Source organism: Haemorhous mexicanus, chromosome 5 (genome assembly GCF_027477595.1).
Source record: "Haemorhous mexicanus isolate bHaeMex1 chromosome 5, bHaeMex1.pri, whole genome shotgun sequence".
Taxonomy (NCBI): Eukaryota; Metazoa; Chordata; class Aves; order Passeriformes; family Fringillidae; genus Haemorhous; species Haemorhous mexicanus.
The window spans coordinates 36,637,141-36,653,324 of record NC_082345.1 but is presented as its reverse complement, the minus strand read 5'-3'; the positions used below and the strand labels follow the sequence as shown (position 1 = coordinate 36,653,324).

At 35.5% G+C, this 16,184-nt stretch overlaps 1 protein-coding gene across 1 annotated transcript in view; it reads right to left on the bottom strand.

The window, feature by feature from the left end:
* The window catches only part of PPFIA2 (PTPRF interacting protein alpha 2), a 104,307-nt gene that overhangs the window by 64,592 nt on the left and 23,531 nt on the right, over positions 1-16,184 (bottom strand). Inside the window, exons 3-4 of the mRNA XM_059846854.1 lie at positions 11,195-11,311; positions 513-734 (exon numbers count right to left, since the gene is read on the bottom strand). Of these exons, the coding sequence (XP_059702837.1) occupies positions 513-734; positions 11,195-11,311 (339 nt within the window). The remainder of the gene's footprint in view (positions 1-512; positions 735-11,194; positions 11,312-16,184) is intronic.

Genomic DNA, 16,184 nt, shown 5'->3' with positions numbered 1-16,184 from the left:
AGTATATCTTCAGTTTTTATAGAGAATTCTTTGGGATTTCTTGTAGCGATGATACACAATCACAGGATCAGCTTAGGTTGAAAAAGACCTTTGAGATCATCAGGTCCAACTTACGACACAACTCCACCTTGTCAAGTAAACCATGGCACTGATACTCTACCCAGTCTTTTCTTGAAGGCCAGTGTAACAGGAAGGTAACTAATGCATACTAAAATAGATTCTAGAAGCCAACCATCCACACATAGTGAGAATATCTGCCTAACAGATGATATACTGAGAAACACCACAAGTTTAAGAGGAAGAAAGAAAATTAAATTTTACTTTAATTTATTGAGAGAAAATAATACATTTCTAGCACTATTTCTTAACTTAAATTTTCTCTCTCCTCTGTTTAGGGGCTTTCTTTAGTGCTCAACTTTTGCTGGTGATATACATTGGCCTCTATCAGTTTGCAGTGGATATCAGAGGAACATCAATCAAGAAATATGAGGTGATGGTGGTGAATTCCTTACCTCTCTAATGTCTCTCTGATATTTACTGTTCATTTCCTCTGTTTTAATGAGCTCCTTTCTCGTAGTCTCTGCTTCCTGCTCTACCTCTCCTACCCGAGAAGACAGTGCAGCCAAACGCTCCTTCATCTGTGCCATTTCATAGTTTTGCTTTTCCAACAGCTCCTGAAGTTCAACAACTTGACTGGCTTCATCATTTGAGTCTATTGAGCCATTGGATAGGCGCTGTTAATGGAGAAGCAACATTGATTAATTATCTTTTAACGTGGATTCTAGATAAAGAATTCCTAAAGCAAAGATTATTTTAAAAATTGCCAAAGTATCTAGGAAGGAAAAAACCATTTTCACAGGAGATAAGATAGGTATAGCTATGAAAAAATAGCAGAAGATTAATTCATATAATTGGTTTCCAGAATGCAGCATCACAGAGAGATGTAAACACTTGCAGAATACTACACATAAAAAGGTTTAGTTTGGCATTATGACTATTTGAGTACAGATTATAACAATACTTCTAAAAATCACAAAATTGCTTTCATCGGTCTTAACTAAACTTACACAGCATTTTAACTTAAATAAATTTTATATCATTTGTAAAATACACCATGCTGCAGACAGGAAACAACATTAATAAATCACAAACTCGGTGTACCAGAAAGTGCTTTCAGTCTGGACAACCTACTGGTGAGATTTACATTAGAAACAAGTCCTGCTAAAATAATTTATGCGCTGCTAAAAGCCTTGGTGTGAATATAGTTACAAAGGAAAAAAAACCCCAAATTCCGTAACACATGCTGCATTTGGGATATGATCTCAGCAATATGATTTATATTGCAAATGAATGATTTCAGGATAGAAGTGCATTCACCAGCAGGACTTGCTGGTATTGACTCAGTACAACAGATATTCAAATTAACCCTTTCCAGCATAGGCTAAGCCTATGGTTCTATGGTTTCATACACATTTAATACTCTCGTGTGAAAAAAACCAGGCATTAAGAACAAAAAAAATCAGAAATATTTGAGTTGACCTGCAACATGAAAAGATAAGACCAAAGTGCCTAAACTGTCATTAGTTTTCTTGATTAAGTACAATTTTATCAGCAAAATTTATATTATGAAGCATAGGAGCAAAGTATTTTGCTGTAACTATAATTTTAAACATCATGCAGAAATATTGGTCCTAAAAGGTGCTTATTGTTCTTCAGGTGATAATGTGTATAGGAATGTAAATATGAAAAATTCCTAGCAGGGTGTGAGGGGAAACCAGCTTTCATTAGCACTTTGTATTATTATTGTCTAAATATATTTATACAAAAATCCTCTAGCACATTCTAAGAACATTATTTAATAGCTTTAACAGAATTCTTTTCTCAATCAGCCATAAAATGAACCCAGATCAAGATCACCTGCCCCACTGATCATCACTGAATAAAATGACTTTAAAAATTCACTACATCAAGTAACTCAGTTCCAAAATTGTATTCTTTATCCTACATAATTATATTTTAGATATTTAAGAACAAACTTTTTACTACTAATTTACTTCGTATACAAGATTTCTGGAAAGGTAAGTGACACTGCAGTTACAATTTGTCTCTCACCACTAAACCAATGCTGTGATTGATAATTATGTATGCAGGTATTTTAATCTATGCACATTAACTTCCCTCTTAGCTCTTTGATAAAGTCTTTTCACAAAGTGCTTTTATTCTAATTATCATTCAGCTTTGATTTAAATTTTTCCTGTATTCATATATAGCGCTGGTTAGTATTTAAAATTTCCAACTTACTTGAAACATCAACATTTTAGTTTACCTTAGTAAGATCAGGATTTTAAAAAAGCTTTTGTAAAGACATAAATAAAATTTTAAAAACCCAGTTTAAAATCAGGTATATTTTGAAGCATACTTTAGAAGTTTACCGAGGGATTTTAACTGACAAATTGTCACTTTTATGCCTTGTTATTATTTTATGATATATCCATTATATGGGTATGTCACATACAGCAATCACTTTGAAGGACCACAGGTAGAAAATTATTAAGTATTAATTCAATAAATAACTGATATAACATTCCTCAGTTTTTAAGGAGGGCTTTTATCAACAGTTATGGTAATAATTTCCCTTCTCTCCCCCACAAAAGTAGCTTGAACAAGAATGTGAAAATATGCTGTGTCAGTAGAAGCAAAAGGCATTCTGTAGATGATGATTCCAACTCACTTTCTGAGTTAGTGAAAGATGCAGGAACCTCCCCTTCTCCAGAGAAATTTCCAATGGAATAAGCTGGAAGGACAAACTGCAGCATCTTCTCTATTACCAGTTTTATGAATAGTGTCCATGTTTGATTATTTTTCTTGTTCTTTCTCTTGCTGAATTTTTTTAATCTGGTTGAATTTTTTTTGTTTCCTGGTATTCAAGGAGCTTCCTGTTCTTGATGCTGCCCATTGATTGCAACACATTGCAATTACTAAATAAATTACAATGTTGTTCCTGTATATTAATTACAATCCTTTGTAAATAAGCTATTAGTTGAATATTTGAAAAAATGAAATTGAATAAATCTCTGCTAATTATTCCCTAAAGCACTACAGGAAAACTTCAGAAAAGCATACTCAAAAAAATGTTTCAAAATAGCCATTCTTAACTATCATATCCCTATACTACCCCAAATGGCCAAAAATGAAAGAAATAGTGTCAAATTAGTTGGGGTGGTGGAAAAGAAAGTACTGGAAATAATCTGAAACAATTAGAAAATCTTTAAAGAAGGAATGATAAAGAAAACTTTCTAGCTGGTCAAAACATTCTAGCAGAGAAAAAAAAAATGTACATGGTCCCCAGATCTGTCTTGGGAGTTAATTATCCAGATGGAGTCTTCAACAAATTTTGGGATGCTGTCTATCAAAAGTGGTAGTGAAAAAGCTACATATGGACACACTCCTTAAGGTCAATTAGTTCTCAGGAAAGAATCTAAGACCAATGGCTACTTTGAATGTGGCAAACAGCTCACATGCTTCAATGCTTTGAGGGCTTTTTGCTAGCTGGTTGACCCAATATAAATAGTTCATCTGTTTCTATCACATTCACTTTTTGAGACTTCAATGCTGCAGAAGTGGCATCATCACGAAATTTCCCCCTCATCTTTCTTGCCCTCTCCAGACAAGGCAGGTGCACACAGCTGCAGTGTGTGCTCACCTCCTGCACACACTGTGAGGACCTCTGCACTCCGCTCCTGCCACTTTCCACAGGTTTCTCAGCCACTTGAGAAATCTGGATGGCATCACACTGAAAGGCTCAAGAGAAGCTTAATTCATCTTTTCTGTGGCTAGGTAAGAGCAAACAAAGGTCTATGAGCAATGACATCTCTACCCAGCCATGCAGCACTTGCATCCCTCCTCTCATGGGAAGAATGAGGGAAAGAGCAACAGCAAGAGGATGCCTGTTACGGGTTTTTGTAAGCTGGGAAATTTTTGCTTTTTTTTTTCTGTTACATTACCGTATCTACCACACTAGATAAATAACTGATATAACATAGATAACATGATTGTTACTATGCATTTTAAATATACTCTTCCTTCATAAAGAAAGCCTTTCCACTCACACAGAGTTAAACAAGACAGGAGGAGAATCAGAAAGGATGGAATAATCACTAAGTAAATCTGATGACAGTGATGGTACTAACTCTAGCAGGTGACACACAGCACAGACAGGAATGAGGGGATAATAGGGATTAAACAAGAACTATCTGGGGGGAGAAGAAAAATTTTAATTTCTTAAGGTCTGTGGAAATTGAGGAGTAAAGTAAATGTTCCCTACCACTGAAAAGAATGAAAAGGAAAATTACATTGCTGGAACATGGTTTTCTTTCAACAAGGTCCAAAAAGCACAGCAGTAAAACAATCTGCTGATCACATAGGAGTGTCAGCAGGGAAAAGGACAACAAATTGGAGCATTACAAATGACCATAAGTCCCCCCTACATTGCTGCTTCTTTCTACATGAGATAATAGAAGAAAAAGCAGCTGCAGACTAGGTTACTAGAAAAAAAACCAAACAATAATAATGGTAAAAAGAAAACCATGAGAAATTGTAAATTAAGGCTAATCTGGAATACTGTAGTCTCTGTTAATCTAATTCATACTGCCCTATCAATTAAACTTGAGTAAAATAACACTGGCGGCAAACTAATTGGAGTTACACATAAGGTAAAAAAATAAAAAACCCTCAAAAAAACTTGGGTGTCCCCAAGATGGGACACCAGTCCACAGAAGTTAGCAAAATAAATGGTAAAACTGTTCCAGGTTATTTTGCAAAGTTATTTTCAATTTTATTTTGTAGGAAGAACTTATGTTCAATTACATATGTGGTAAAATGTACATGAAAACCTATTTTTTTAAGGGAAATCCCAAGAACAGTAAGAAAAAGCATCTCCAGGTGATATTTTCTCTCCAGCTGTAAAACATCTGACACAAAATATTTGGTATAAATACTCTCCACCATTAATTAATTATGTACTTTGTGCTAGACTTTAACCTCAGAGAGTGGTGAGAAGGAAATCATTAACATCTGAGGACGTCTGAACAACCTGCAGCAGAGACAGGACTCATTAACGAGACAGAACTCCTCATTTGTGCCTCTTAGTTTTGGTAGTACAAGCACAGGTGACCCACAGGATGCCCATATGCACAAGCATTTCCATGTCAGAGAACTAAATTAAACTCTGTCTCACCATAAGGTACCTTTGAATAATTGAAAGTAATCTAAAAATTCAGAATTCTGGTCTTTTAGAACTCCTAGAAGAAACAAGTATTTTTATGGTGTAAGCATTGGGTTGTTTTGGGGTTTTGTGTGTATCTGTATTCTCCCTTTTTATTTGTGGTTTTCTTTATTTAAACCCTAAAATTGTGTGCCTTACTAGGACTCTCTCTAAATGGAGAACAACACTGAATGGACACTTCATTTTTAGAGGAGTATTGGCAAGTTCATTGCACCATAAATCCCCATTGCACCATGGTCCTCACATGGAAATTTGGAAAATTTTGTCCCAAATCTCAGGAGAAAAATATTTTATTTTTTGCTTTGTAATGATGGAGATGTTCCTTTCAGCTTAGAAAATCTGGTCATGAAGGCCACATCATCAGGGAAGAGACAAAAATAGAGTTTACTTCACAAATTAAATAAACTTCTTTGAATTCTATAGTATAGGAATATCAAACACTAAGTAAAATAACCACCAAGGTAAATTATACAGCTCATTTACTTTTATGAAAGCAAGAGCAGAAATCAATGCTGCAAACAGTAATACTTACTGATGCTGTTTGAGATGTAAGAATAAATAAGTTACCAGAGGATGCTTTTTACTGTAGTGCAGAGTTCTTCTACCCCATTCCATTCAAATGCCTCATGCAAAACATTCAAAAGAAACTGATACTAACAAAGACACCTTGCTATGCAACAGACCAAACCCAAAGGACAACTAAACAAGCAAAAGAAGCATGGCCATCATCCATGTAACCAACACCCAAACCAGAGTGTGTAAAGCTATGCCAAAACCAGTAGCATTAAACCTAAGTGTCACAGTCATTTCTAAGTGGTTGATTGCCCCTGTGTTCGAAAATTATTCTACTTCTCTAGGTTGTTTCACACATTTTGGTCTGTGTCAGGCAGTAGTCTTATCATTAGAGGTCTCCAATTACTCTGAATTGTCTCCAACCTCTAATTAGCTATCAATTACAATATGCTCTCAACTGAAATTTTTCTTCCCTACCCCACTACTGATGTAAAAATAACTATCTTTTCTAGGACTTTTCTCTCTAAACATCCTCACTTTTGTGATCTTTCTACTAGCCATCAAAAGACTCCTAGTTTTGTTACTAATTTAAAGATCTGGAATGTCTGTTTCCTGATCAGCTTTTCAGCTCTTATTAATCTTTCTGATGCCTGTGATCATCTGTCCCACTTTAGTCCTTTTGCAAAATGAGAGATGGGAGAGCACTCACTTGAAGGGTGGGCATTTTTTTTTCTTGTTGCTGGTTCCTTCCAAAACGCCTGGCTTTTTCTCTTTTACACTATTAGAAGACTTTCTCAGCTCTCAAAGACATAAATCAGTAACTGCTCCCTTATTTTAAGGGCTATCTAGCTGTTCCAACCAAACTATACACACAAAATCAATTCTCATTTGCTTTGACTAGCACCTTTTTCTTAGTAGCCTCTCCATTCTACCATTAGAAATTATCTCCTGGCAACTGCTTGTAGTAAATCAGCCAGCAAAGGTCAGTCAGCCTTGCTGACAGCCATGCTGTCAGCTATCACAATACTTGAAATGTGAAATTTCCCCTTTAAGTATGTGTTTTAACAGGCTTAACAAGTAGCAGCATATAGGGGTTTCTACTAGGTGAAAAGGAAAGGAAACTTGTATGAATGAAAGCCCCACTAATTTACGTGAGACAAGCAAAGAATTGCTTTCTTGACAAAGATCTGATAAGTCTATTGATTTATCCTTTAAGCTATGCTTAAGTAATGCAACTCTCCATGCTACAATGTGGGGCACTAAGCATTCACAGTCATGCAGCCAAACTAAACTATTAAGCAGAACAGTAGTTACAAAATACTTGCCTAGACTCTGAAAGAACACTGCATACTGTCCTTAGATTCATGAAGGTTTCTAATCCCAGCTGCAGCTTTTATCCATGTCTCCTTTCACCCAATACTCCTCACCTCCCCAGGTGTGTCAAGCCATCAACCTTCATCAAGTCCCCCTCAGCACACGATTCTTTAATTAACTTTATCAATATTAATCCAGAAAGATATTATTTAAAACACAGAAAGATATCCACACTGCTTGTAAACAAACTCACAATCTGCTTATCAAATGTATTTTGTATTATTTCTGTAATGTAAAATACATAGACTTTGGGGCAAGAATCACAGCTCTCAATATTTTTTATACATCACATTTATACTTAGGTCCTTCCTTCAGTCCTTTCTCTGCCATTTCACTATGCTGTCAGTTGATTTTTATTTATTCATTCAAAATAAAGGAGCGTGATATAATTTTTTTTCAGTAAAAACGGAAACTGGAAGTTTTCTGCAGATTTCTATTAATCATACAAAAACATGCATCTGAAAATCCAAAAATAATCAAGTCCAAAAAACTAGAACAGATTCTGATGATTGCTCTGAAAGACATTTGCTACTTTTATTAATAGCATTTTGATTTGCACTCTGAACATTTTACCCCACTATGTTTGCCTTGGCAAAACACCTTTCACTGCTACAGAATACAACGCCTACAATTTTTTGTCAACGTTTTAACAGATTTTTGCATTCTTATCTTACTGATTTATTTTTAAACGTTTAATTACTGTAATGTATTAGTGTTATGAGTGAGAAGAGAAAAACCATGATTCTTAAATAAGCTCAATGTGACAGCCTGAGGTTTTTTATAAAGGAAAATAGACCCAGCTGTTTAGTTCTTGCAAAATAAGTATATAAGGCTCTGAATTCCTCATAAAATGTAGCATCTGGTCTTCCTTGCACCAGAAATATCAGGCTCTTTCACCTCTACTGGTATATGTATCTGTTACCTTTTGTTTCTGGTATTGGTTTGAAGGGAATTACCAATTTCTGTCAGTAAAACTGCCCTTGCTATAGGTAGGACCAGTGTGCTTCTGTAGCCTCTCTCCGGCGGCCGCGGGGCTGTGCGGGTGCCCGGCTGGGTGCCCCCGGCCCGGTCGAAGATGGCCACACGATGCGCCACTCCCGGATTCCCTCTGGAACCCTGGCAGTGGTTACCGTCTGCGGCGTGGGTGGCGCTGGCGGGATCTCAGCTACGAGGTACCAAAGCAAAGGAAGGAGGAAGGACGCCTGTATAAGTACCAAGGATCTTTTAAGGTCCTTCCCGGTGGGTTCAGGGACAGAGGACAAAAAGGATCCTGATGGGGGGCGCTGATAAAGGGAGTGGGTGTGATAGGAGGAGACACAAAGCTTACCAATAACGAGGACCCAGGGAGGAACGTGGGTTACAGCTAAGCCACTGAGGATCACAGAGGGGAGGGGAAAAACCCCAGGGGCGAATTACACATCGAATAAGGGATGACTGACACAGAGAATTCTCGAAATAAAGGAGGGTGGTTACCGTGACGGGGGGGGGGGGGGGGGAGGGGGGGGGGCTGGGCAGTTCCAAAAGAGAGGAAATAGGGAGAAACCATTGTGAGGGAAGCACATGGGGGGGAGCGGGAGCGGAAGCGGAAGGAAGGACGGACAAAACCATTATTGAGTTACAAAAAGAATAACCAATTCTAAAAACACACAATGCCACATGCTTCCAAGGATAAACACCCTGATTTACACTTCACTTAAATACTTAGCTTTTTTTTTGGTGCATTCAGCATAACAGAAATCCATACTGAACTGGATTTCTCAAGCAGGAAACTTTTTGATACTTCCATGGCATCTTTGAGGATACAAATAGTCATTTCTCAGGCTAATTAATCTCTACCAAAGCTCCATTAACATCAAAAGAGTTATTGCAATGATTTTATTATATTTGAATAAAATACATGGAGCCTAATTTAGGAATATACTCCATTATGAGAGGGAAAAAAGCAAAATACAATTACAGCTGAAAGGGATACTGTAATGGTGGACATTTAAGGTATACAACATCAGAGGACCTCCTCTTTTTCAAAACAACTTTAATGCTTCCTAATTTGCATATGATCATTTCTGAAAATACTGTTTTAATGAATAATTCAACTTTCATGGTTCTTGAGAAAGCTGAAATAAATAGCAGTAGGAAACAAAGAACATATTTTAAAACAAACTCCTTATTCACAGTATCTTATTTTTGGCTGTTCAGTCCCACCGTTGCAGCATCTCTAGTTGCTTCCCTAGATTTCCTAATGGGGATCTTATTCACTGGGAGCTCTCTCTTTCCTGGCTTTCACCTGTGGGGAAATCAGGCAATTGTCCTTAGAGAATAAGTGAAGGATCTGGGTGGCAGCAAGTCATCAGAGATCTAAGTAGGAGAATATCTGATAACAGAAATGATTGCATCTTAATTCCCACAGCAGGTGATTTTTTAAAGTGCTCTTTGAAACAATTTTTCAAAGTCCTTTAAAGCTCTTTGTGCAAGTTGGCCTCTTTGCAAGTTTCTATATTTTCTAACTTTTAAGTTTCTCTTCCCTAAATAATAAGGAATTGATGATGGCCACCAATGTAAAAATAGAAAGGTAGAGAGCAGCTAGTGCAGAGGAGGTGAATTAGAGGGCACTGGTTGATCTGGTGTCAATACAGCCCCCTCTTAACTCCCCACCTGGTATACTTTCATTACCATAAGGAGCTAAATCTAGTAAGCAGAAACCTTTATTTCAGCTTACCCTGACCAACCTAAATTGTTTTTATTAGGAAGCAAAGATGTTTTCTGGAAATAATATTCTAGAAACCTTAAATTAAAAAAAATGATGATAATAATATCTTATGTTGGATTTCATTCCTTTCATTAGCGTTTAAATGTGCAGATTTCTTAAAGGATGGATAGTCTTATTTCTGCTTAGTTCTGCTTGTAAGCAATGAACCCAGTGGCTCAAATCAGAAGACACAGCTTGCAAAGAAAGTGGGAAATCAGGCATTTTTCAACTGTGTAGTTGGATTTAAAAGCGCAACTGAGTGGGGTGAACACTGTTTATCAAAATTTCACAGATGTGTCTGTGAATAAGATTTTGCAGAAAGGGAAGTGTAGCTGAACAGTATTTGTTTACTGTGTGTTTCTCAACCATATAGATTACTCAAAGGAAAATACACATAAACTGCAAAATGTGTAAAATTAATGCCTGCACTGTGAGTGCTCCATTGTAAATTGGATTGACTATAAAATAAATAATGATGACAGCTATTTTTTCTAAGTGTGGTTTATGCCACTGTTCATCATATGGCATTACACAAAAATGCATAATTAGAGATCTAAGCAGCAGCTCTACTCATTTCAGCTGTCTGCCAAATGTTATGTTATGCTATCATTTTAATTTATTAATTCTGAAGCAAGAGAGGAAGATGCTCAATTTGGTTTTTATCAATGTGGAAATCCTAGGCTAAGAGGGAAACCTTTTTTAATGAATCAGTCTCTACATTTTGTTGTCTCCCAGCATTAAGCAGCAAAAACTTGGCCTGAATTCTACATCCCTATTTCCTACTGAAGGAGTCCTAAGTAGCTCCTCTCTATATGAGCATGGACACAAATTGGAAGAATATCTATAGGCAGCACAGAGGAAAATTACTTTTTCTAGTTTTTATGTCTCTGTTACCTCCTTAGGGTCTCTTCTTTTTCAGGAATGTTTGCATATACAGCCTTCCACACATACATGCCACTACACCTTTCTCTTCTGTATGCAGCATACAAAGGATCACTCAGCAGTATATAGAACACATAAATGCAGCATAATGCAAAAAAATCCCAAGATAAGTTAGTTATGATCTATGGATCTAACTCAATACCCTATCAAAGAGCAAGGACATGCCCATTTACATTTGTTTTCCATTTAAACAAGCTCATTTTTTTCATATTACTTTCAGAAGGAAGACAGTATTCAAAATAGACATGCCATAAAGTACTCACATTACTAAAATCTAAAGCCTGATTATTTTTCATATGGATTGTTAGATTCAATGACAACTAACATTTTTATACCTTTTCATGAACCTTTTGCCCTGGCTCCATTCCTTCAATATGCTCTGATTCAGCAGACCCTTCCCCAGCTGCCATTTTCCTTTGAATGTGTGCATTTTGTTCACGCAAAGCTACAATCTGCAAAAGAAAGAAAAGAAGTGGTAAATATACAAAAGAAACCAGAAAAATACTGAGCAGGCAATTTTCCAAATCTATTAATTCAGTCCTATGTTGGCCACTTGTAGTATTTGCAAAATTAGGTCATTATATGCAGAGAGGCTTAAAACCCAAACATACTAATGATATCTTAAGGCCATTAAGGATACAAAGGAACAAATGACATGATAGTCACCACTGTCTTGTCTTCTATCCTGCTTTTGTGGTAGGACACTTTTTTTTAGCTTGAAAGATGAAACAGCAGTTAGCCATTGATTTTTTTAACAGTGTGAGAACAAGACTTACTCTTTTAATACAGAATTCAGTGAAAACCAAACTTGTGCTATAGGAAAGCAGTACCAAGAGGCTATGAATCAAACCCAGGTGGTGTAAAATAAAGTGCTAGTTTTCTGTCAGCCTCCCATCTGTTAGTAACAGCAACATGCTTTTTACGTGGTTTTTGTTAAGAAAAGCCTGTACGTTAACACCCTCCACTATTCATTGACTGCTTTAGCACATATAGAAGTAGATTTTATTGTATTTAAAATATTGGTTATTTATTGGTAATGCTACTAAAATTCCCATGAAGCTACTGAAAAACATTTTCTCTCTGACTTTGTGGCTTAGTCTCAGGCAATAAACAGCATAGAAAGATTTAGGTCCTAATATATATATATATATATATATATATATATATATATATATATATATATATTTTTTTTTTTTTTTTTTACATTGTATACTACAATAGGCTGGAAGATCTGGCTAATATGAGCAATCAATTTTGTTAAATTGCGCAGTTAGATATCTCCATATTGTTCTGCTTTTATGAGCACATACAGTAAATGGTTTACCTGATGAATAACATTATGTATCAAACATAGTAGAACACTGGTAGGATGCCATTTTTGGAAACCTGGTGTAATTTTAAAGGCTTCTGTCACTATATTTTGTCTGCACAGGTCCTGAGTCAGAAACACCCTAAAAGACTGTCCTGTCCTAGAATACAAAAGCATGGGGTAGGAGGGACAATTTTAGGTCATACTACCTGGTAAGCATATGCAGCAGCCAAGATTTTGTGCAACATTTATTAAATCACATTGAGTTAAATTTAGTTCTAATTGACATCAAGAAAAACTTACTTTGATGTGAATAATTTAATTTCAATTTTAATTTTTTTTTCAAATGTGTTTAAGGTATACTTAAGTGCTTATTTTAAAGACCATTTGAATCACTCTGACCAACATTTGAGATGCAAGAGGGCCACTTTAAACAATTCTTCCTTAATATAAATGTTGAAAATTGCTGTAATATGATATTCTGATGAGCAGGCTGATTCACTGCTCACAAAAAATCCCAAGTTACAGCCCTTATAGAAGTCATATTCTGCCCCTGATTTCAGTGCCAAGACCAGGACCTGAAGGCAACGTTTCATTCAAGCAATTATAGGGAACTACAAGAGTGCGAATTAAAACTGTCTGAGACAATCTGTGTCTTTGGGGGTTGTATAAAAATACTGAACTTTAAAACATTTTGCTTAAATAAGGGAATTATGTCTGTCTCAAGTAACAGAAAAAGGGCTGGTGTAATCTCATTGGCATAGTCTTACTTTGTACACAATAAGTAATTCAATAGTTTTGTTTTGTCTTCTGAATAGCTTCACTCACTTATTTTTGTTTATGGTTCAAATAGTTCTCAAATCAAAACTGCTGAAATTATGGCTTCCACCAAAAAATTAGCCATCAATTAGTGCTAAAAGATGATTTCAGGCAGAGTAAGTGAGATACTTCAACACACATATTATAAATTTTTTTTTTGATGTAGAGCAATTACACATAATATTTAAAAAATTTAAAATCATAGGATATATTATTTGACAGTTATCAATATATCTGGCTTTTTCATAAGATAATCTTTTTTTGATCCATTATAAAGCAGCCATCACTATGCCTTCATTTTTAATTATCCCATGTGTCTACACAAATCCTTAACGGCCCTTGAGCTGAATAAGAATACTCTTTAAACACTAGTCCAAAATATTGCATTTTATTATGTATTCAAAAGAGTTTAATTTTTCTTAACCTCTATGGGTCTTTAGGTACCACCACTTTTCAAGTAAGTAAATAAATAAGAAAAAAACCAAATAGTGCCTTTTAGATTACAGGCAAAATAATGCAATATTGTGTATCATTATTTGGAGAGATTTTCTTAATTTTTTAATGCTTGGGAACAAACACTTTGCCAAAAATCCATCATTGTTAAACATTATGGTTTCAATGATTTTATTACTGTAATGAATGCAGAGCAAATATTTACAGGAACAAAGAGTTTGAAGTCTGGCACATTGCAGAAGTTTCAGCTCTTGGGTAGTCAGATAACAAATCTAAACTGTGAAGAACCAAACAGCTAAATTGTTTTTTTATACTTGTTCTATTCTTGATTTAATGAATATATTAAGGCAGAATTAGTGCTCCTAAGGAAGAATGGAAATTCTTGTGCGTCTTACAAGTAAAGATAAATTTTTCTTTTAACTTTGTTGAAGAAAAAGTTTTTAATTGCTATCATACTCCTTTTTATTACTTACTTTTTACTGATTTAACTTTTAATAATGTGCAATTTTTTTGCAAATGCGCTCATTTAATCACTGAAACATTTGTGTAACCTTTTAAACAGGTTAAACATGGAAGGCCAAACCTTTAAACAGGCCAAAACATGGAAGATGGATTGATGATCTGGGTGAAGACACAGATGACTAAATTTTTCCTAGGTAAACTCCAAAACCTTTTAAATTCTTATGATCATTACAATAGCACATAGCAATAATAGCAGAGATCTAGGTAAGCAAATTATTTTTTCAATGCAGATAAAATTTTGTAATATTATTTCTAAAAAATGCCTGTTTGTTCTTTTGATGTTTTTATGTTTATGACATCCAGCTAAAAATATCTCTGACAAAACACGTCCACAGACAGCTTTCCAACTACCTCCATACTATCTGACCTCTAACATTAAATTCCTAATGGTTTCCATGCTATGTTCTTGGTTTTGGAAAGTAAAAGGATTCTTGAGGATGACATCATAGCTGCTGAAATCAAAATATGCCCCCTCCCATTCCCATGCCCCAAGACAGATTGATAGTAAATAAATGTGGATAAATATCATTAATCTATTTAGGATTGTTGTACACAAAACTGGACAATCAACCTAAATAAACACTAAAGTCCAAGTTGTATCTTCTAAAATATGATCAAATACATCACATTTTTGTCCTTATCAGCTTCTGCTTATGGATCTCAAATGATTATATTCCATTTCTACAGTCACAAACATTATCTTCCTATTTAGCACACTTTGTCTTGACCACAGTAGTGCCTTCCAATGTGACTCTAAGCAAGAGCAAAATTTCAAGTCTTTCCCCAGTTGAGTCTAAAGAAAGTCTACTTTTGCCTGTCTACTTTCTTTGCCAAGCTCGTTCAGCAGAACTGAATAGTTCTTTTTTTTTTCTTGATTGAGAAAAATGAAGCCATCATTGTCAGTTTAAGAACAAAATGTAGAGCGTTACTTTTCTTGTTGGACCTTTCTAACTTTGGTATCTTAAGGCCATGAAAACACCCCCTAATCTAAAAATACTCCTTCAGCTTGTTCTCTTGTGAAGGCATATTGATCTTCAACATTCTTCTTGCTTTTGCATGTTGGTTTTAAGACTCACAAGGCACATCAAAACCTTAAAGAATTTCTATTGATTTTGATTTTATCTTCCAGATGTCAAAGGTACTTCAGAACAAATGGCACAGTTTCAAAAGCCCTACTCTGTCATAATAATCCTGAACATAACCTTACACAAATTCTGCCTTTCTGTCTCAACTAATAAATAATTTCAATGTTCCTAAAGCCCAGCTTTTTGATTCTTCAATTTTGGTAAATAAAAATATTTATTTTTAAATAAATAACATCCACTATAATACCCATATAAATTCCCTCTAAATTAGCAGAATTTGTGTCCCTTATCTACAGACACTGTTAAATCATGGTTTTTTAACTGAAGTTAGGATTCAGCAATTCAGACTCAAAACTTGAAGTGGTCTCCATTTCCACAAATGGCCAAATCTACATATCATGCCTATACACCTAATAGCCTGAATCCGGCTGTTAAGGGAATATTGATTTCAAATATTAAAATACAGCCTAGAACAGAAGATGAATACATAAGCCAGTACTGATCTGAATAAGTCTCTCATCAGACACAAAATGAGGCAGGAAAAGCACTACTATACATGTTTACTTTGGGTATATTGCAAATTAATTAATTTAAAATTATTTGATAGGTGTGAGATCAGAATCCATTTCTAAACATACAAAATCCTAAATGACCAGGTACCTCTGCTGCTGAAACTTGTTTAAATGGCCATTTTTTACCTCATTACGGTATCAGTCTTCAGGCAATTAAGTGTTTTAGGAATACTTAATATACTTTTCTGTATAGTGATAAGACAAAGCAGGATGCCCTTAAACTGAAGGAGGGCAGGTTTAGCTTAGACATTAGGAAGAAATTCTTTACTTAGAAGGTCCAAGTGCCTCATCGCTTTATGAACAGGTTGCCCAGAGAGACTGTGGGCTCTCCATCCCTGGAGGTGTTCAAGGCCAGGTTGGGTGAGGCTCTGAGCGACCTGGCGTGGTAGAAGCCATTCCTGCCTGTGGCAGGGGAGTTGGAACTACATGATCTTTAAGTTTCCTTCCAAATCAAACCTTTCTGTGACTCTGTGATTCTATAAAAGCAATATTTTAAGCTTTTGAAAAGTTGTTTTTCATAAACTTTTCCTACCTTCAACCACTGAATTTGTTTATGTCATCTTCC